The 6,000-nt window shown below is 49.5% G+C and overlaps 1 protein-coding gene across 1 annotated transcript in view; it reads left to right on the forward strand.

Moving 5' to 3' along the window:
- Window positions 1–1,395, forward strand: part of UBIAD1 (UbiA prenyltransferase domain containing 1) — an 86,053-nt gene extending 84,658 nt beyond the window's left edge. The window contains exon 3 of the mRNA XM_080654788.1: window positions 897–1,395. Coding sequence (XP_080510914.1) covers window positions 897–902 — 6 coding nt within the window. The 3' untranslated portion in view covers window positions 903–1,395. The remainder of the gene's footprint in view (window positions 1–896) is intronic.
- The last annotated feature ends 4,605 nt before the right edge of the window (window positions 1,396–6,000 follow it).

Here is a 6,000-nt window from a genome sequence, read left to right on the forward strand (position 1 = left end):
GGCTGCTGGAACTAACCGCCATAAGACATCTGGCCCGCACACAGTGCTCGATGAACTACACTTTCTCTCTTGGGCCAAGAAGATGGGGAGCTGGAGGAGAGGCAATTAGGGCTCGGGCCTTCCTGCTTAGCAGCTGACTCTTTGGGGTCTGGAGCCACAGCCCCTCCCCATTCTGAGTTGAGCTGTGAGACCGCCAGGTGATGGTGGGGACAGGACGCCGCGTGGAGAGGCAGAGCAGGCACCAACCCTTGTTTATTCTCCCCGCCGGGAGCACAGTGGTCTCCTTGCTGGACCATCATTCTCGGTGAAAACCTTCGCTGAGATTTATCGTCCTGTTCCTGCTGGCTGCGGATGGCGGGAAGGGAAAAAGTGTCCTTTTGAGGCAATAAAATATAAAATGGAACCCAATTTTTCTCCAGGGTAAGAATCATTATGTTTGACAATGGCTGTAAAGTGTGCAGCAGTGAGGCGTGGGGTGGGCTGCGGGCGCCTGGCTGGGGGTGGTCACCTCGGCGCAATGCGGTCCCCGAGGGGGCCTGGAAGGAGCTCAGGGACCAGGAATGCCACCCCGCAGCCCATCTAATGCTCTGGTCCCCTGGAGGTCCCCGCATGAATTCCACGCACAGCTATCAAGCATCCACTCTGGGCGGAGATCAGAAGGCCGCCCTGCTTGCTGTACTGAGTACTTCCACGCACAGCTATCAAGCATCCACTCTGGGTGGAGAGAAGAATGAACATGTGCTCCGTTATGTTGAATTGAATGCTACGGAGTTTGGATCTTGTCCAGGGGGCACCAAGGAACCAATTTTAAGAGTTTGTGTGTGTGTAGATTTTTTTTGGATATAACTTATAAAGTGCTCAAGTCTTAGCTGTACACTTTCATTTATGTTTTTCAGGTGTAACTCCTACCCAGATCAAGACAGAGGATGGTTACAGCACTCCAGGAATTTCCCCCTTCCCATGAGTGCTCCCCAGGTACCAGTGTAGGTGTGTTTCCTGTCTCCTTAAACGTCACGTAATGGGAGACAGACAGTGGCACTCATTCATGCTGTTGGGTGTAGCAGTTCATTCTTTTCATTGCCATTCCATTTTAGGAATAGATCACAATTTATCCATGCTGCTGTTGATGGACATCATAGTTGTTTCAAGTTTGGGGGTTTAGTAAAGCTAAAGTGAACATTCTCTTTTTAAGGTTTTTATTTCTTGCCCTGGCCCATGTGGCTCAGTGGTTGAGCACTGTCCCACGTACTGAGGGGTCACTAGTTCGATTCCCGGTCAGGGTACACACCAGGATTGTGAGCTCAGCCCCTGGGAAGGGCGTGCAGGAGGCAATAATCAATAGTTCTTTCTTTCATCAATGTTTTTCTCTCTCACTCTCCCTTCCTCTCTCTCTCTAAAAAAAAATAAATAAAAACATACTTGAAAATTTTGTTTCTCAGAGTTTACATTTAATATTATTTTGTATTCGTTTCAGGTGTATAGCATAGTGGTTAGACAATCACATACTTTACAAAGTGAGCCCCCATATTTCAAGTACCCATCTGGCACCATCCATAGTTATTACTATACTAGGGGCCCAGTGCACAAATTCGTGCTCTTTGAAAGGAACTGTGGGCCGTGAGGCTGCAGTGGGCACAGGGGCGGGTCTCGGCCCATCCTCTGCATCCCCTGCCCGGCCCCTCCCACCATGGCCCAGTCCCCTGTCTGCCAGCAGCCCCACTCCCACAGCTGCTCTCACATGCTGAAGGCGCTGGCCCCGCTCGCACCCGCTGATGGCACGGAGCCATTGGGGACGGCGCCGGCAGTAGGTGTGAGCGCCGGGTGGGACCACAGAGTGTTGGAGCAAAGAATTTTCAATAACCACCAGAGGCTCACCCCGATGACAGTGACTGGCGCCCTGCCGTGGTCTAGCATCCCTGCTCACCTGCTCCACCATCCCATCATGACTGATGCCCACCATGTTCCATGCTCTGCCGCCTGCTGCCAACACCTGCCATGTTCAGCCTGTGCCCCCTGGTGGTCAGTGCATGTCATAGCGACCGGTTGTTTTGCCGTTCAGTCTATTTGCATATTAGGATTTTATGTATATAGATTATTGACTATATTCCCTATGCTGTGCTTGACATCCCCATGATGATTCTGTGACTACCAATTTGTAGTTTTTAATTCCTTCACCTTTTTCACCCAGCCCCCGAGCCCCCTCCCCTCTGGCAACCATCGATCTTGCAGTGAACATTCTTGAACATGTCTTCCAATGGATGTGGGAAAGAGTTGTGAGTAGAGGAGTGACATGACTAAACATTGGCCCCCCCCCCTTTTTTTTTTCTTTTGTCCCTTGTGATAGTTATGTGTCAACCTGACTGGGTCATGGGGTGTCCAGATATTTGGTCAAACCTTATTCTAGATGTGTCTGTGAGGGTGCTTCTGGGATTAACATTTGAATCAGTAAACTGAGTAAAGCAGACTGCCCTCCCCAACGCGGTGGGCCTCGTCCAATCAGGTGAAGTTCTGAATGGAACCAAAAGCACTGAGCCTCCTGGGAGGAAGGGACGGCCCCTCCTGCCTGACTGCCTTGAGCTGGGACATCGGTTCTTTCCTGCCTTTGGGTTTGGATGGAAACACTGGCTCTTCCTGGGTCTGGAGCCTGCTGGCCTTTGGACTGAAACTACACCATTGGTTGTCCAGGGTCTCCAGCTTCCAACTTGCACTCTAGAACAGCCTTGGGCAAACTACGGCCCGCGGGCCGGATCCGGCTGTTCTATCCGGTTCTCTTGCTCTCCCCTCCACTCCTTTACTTTGAATTTATATTAGTTCACACAAACACTCCATCCATGCTTTTGTTCCGGCCCTCCGGTCCAGTTTAAGAACCCACTGTGGCCCTCGAGTCAAAAAGTTTGCCCACCCCTGCTCTAGAATCATGTGATCCAATTCCTTACATTAAACCTCTTTCTATACATGTATACCCTATTGGGCAATGTTTCTATGGAGAATCCTAACATGTTCCTCCAACTTTTTGTTTTGAAAGCTTTCAAATTTATTGAAATGTTGAGAGAGTAATGAAATTGTGGCAAATGGACTGCATTAACGATGCCTCCTGTGTCACCCTCATCAGAAGCATCTAGGCGTGGCCACGTGACTTGCTTGGACCAATGGGACAGCAGTACAACTGACACGAGCAGCAGTTTGAAAGAGTGTGTCCTTTCCCTCTTTCTCTCTTGGACCCCTGCCTGTGCCATGAGGACCCTGCCTGTGGGATGTGAGAGACTCATGGCCGAGAGCTGAGATGTGCAGGCCATGGTCACCCTAGACCAGTGGTCGGCAAACTGCGGCTCGCGAGTCACATGCGGCTCTTTGGACCCTTGAGTGTGGCTCTTCCACAAAATACCATGTGTGGGCGCGCACGTACAGTGCGATTGAAACTTCGTGGCCCATGCGCAGAAGTCGGTTTTCAGCTCTCAGAAGAAATTTCAATCGTTGTACTGTTGATATTTGGCTCTGTTGACTAATGAGCTTGCCGACCACTGCCCTAGACCCATGGTTGGCAAACTGTGGCTCACGAGCCAGATGCGGCTCTTTGGCCCCTTGAGTGTGGCTCTTCCACAAAATACCACGGCCCGGGCGAGTCTATTTTGAAGAAGTGGCATTAGAAGAAGTTTAAGTTTAAAAAATTTGGCTCTCAAAAGAAATTTCAATCGTTGTACTGTTGATATTTGGCTCTGTTGACTAATGAGTTTGCTGACCACTGCCCTAGACCAACTGGGCTACAGCCAACTCACCTACCAGTTGATGACAGACTCACGAATATACCCAGTCAATGAGCTATCAGCTTGGAAGAAATCATAAGTAGCTATTGTTTTGAGTTTAGGGATGGCTTGTTAACACAAACAACAAACACCTCTTTAACCTTTACCTAGATTGACCTATTATGAACATTTTACCATATTGGCTTTACTGCTGTTTATTTTTTATTGATTTTTAGAGAAAAATGGAAGGGAGAGAGAGAAACATCGATGTGAGAGGAAATGTCAATTGACTGCCTCCTGCACAGTGCCCTGACCGGGAATCGAACTGGCAACCCCTCAGTGCACGGCATGACACCCAATCAACTGAGCCACACTAGCCAGAGCGGCCTTATTGCTCTTTTGATGCTTCTTTCCCTGAAACATGTGAAAGTGGCCGGCATCCTGACACTCCCCGACAACTACATCAGCATCTGAGAAGGAGGCCGTCCTCTTGCACAAGCACACCACCGTGATCACACCCGGGCACTGAACGCTGCTACAATAACATCAGCTAATATCACGTCCATTTTCAAATTCCCCCACTCACCTCCAAGAGCCCCTTACAGCTGTTTGTGGTTTTGATCTAGGGTCCAGTTAGGATCAGTTTCTCACATAGCCCACTTCCAACATCCTGACCCTGAACACGGGTGTTTGTAGGCCCAGCCCAGTGTCCACCATGAGGACCAGGGCAGGGCAGCCACACTTCCCACATTGTCACTTCCCAGCTGGGTGACCTTGGAACTTCATCACATTCCTGGGCCTCGGTGCTGCCTCCGCAGAATGAGCACGTTCCGCTCATCCACCTCACAGGGTTCTCGTGAGCATTAAATGACTAACACACGGGGAGCGACAAGGTCAGTCACTGTGCTTCCTTTAGTGCTCTGTGTCCGAGAGACGGTCATTATCACTCTCTGTGTCTGTTGATCAAAGCATTTCGTCATATGTCTTTGCAGGAGCAGTGGGGTTCCATGCAGTGCGGAAAGGGGCTCAGATTCCTGCTCTGGTCCTCTGCATGGAGATGGAGGAGGCCGTGGAGTTTGGGGCAAAGAGCACCTACAGGGGTCCTCGAACTTTTTAAACAGGGGGCCAGTTCACTGTCCCTCAGACCGTTGGAGAGCCGGACTATAGTTTTAAAAAAAAACTATGAACAAATTCCTATGCGCACTGCGGGCCCGGGATGAGTCGGCTGCTAAGCAGGACAGGCAGCGGCACCCGGCGGGCCGGATCAATGTCCTCGGCGGGCCGCATGTGGCCCGCGGGCCGTAGTTTGAGGACGCCTGGCTTGCTTGACCTCTAACTTGCTGTGTGACCTTGACCAAGTCCCTTGCTCTCTGGTCCCAATTTTCTGGCTCCCTCCCTCCTTCCTTCCTCCTACCTTCCTTCTTCCTTCTTTCAGTTTTTTTTGATTGAAGGTCCCCCCCCCCATCATTCCATTTCCCCCCATTAATTTGGAAGCTATAACACATGCTATTTCTATTCTCTTGTAATGAGTCTAGCAAATTTAACACGCATATTGAGGTTGTAATTGGCATTTATGATTTCTGTCTTCACCCTCCTCCCACTCAATTCCAGGGCCTTCAAATGCCCAGTATTTTGATTCTCTCCTGTCGTTTGTTTTAATCCCACAAATTACACATTCTAAATTTTTAATGTTTGTTTAAATTTACCCACTTCCCCCCCCCACCCCCTCCTCCCCTATTTTTTTTCTGGCATCTTCGAATTCCTGCTGGGCTTGTTTTCCTTTGTTCTGGAAGTTTATTCTTTAGAACTCCCGTTAGGGAGGGCCTTGGTTTTTGTTTACCTGAAAAAGTCTGTATTTTGTTCTCCTGCTGGAAGAATGGCTTCAGAGGTGATAGAATTCTCAGGTGACAGTCTCTCTCGCATCTTCTCCAGCCCTTTGAAGGTCCCCTTCTCCTGCTCCTGGCTCCCAGAGTTTCTTTGAGAGCCGCCATTGGTCCGTTTGACATCCTGTTTAGGTAATCTCCCTTTCACACCTGGTTGCTCTCAGGAGTCTCTCTTTGTCTGTAACATTCTACGGTTTTCCGATGGTGTGTTTAGGTGGCGGTCTCTCTTCATTTATTCTGCATGGGATTTGCTGAGCTTTGTGAATCTGAGGATTGGAGTCTCACAGCTCTGGGCAACTCTTAGCTATTTTCTCTTTGAATTTGACTCTCCATTATTCTTTCTCATCTCTCCCTTCTGCGACTCTGATTAGACA

Source organism: Plecotus auritus (assembly GCF_963455305.1).
Source record: "Plecotus auritus genome assembly, chromosome: 2".
Lineage (NCBI taxonomy): Eukaryota > Metazoa > Chordata > Mammalia > Chiroptera > Vespertilionidae > Plecotus > Plecotus auritus.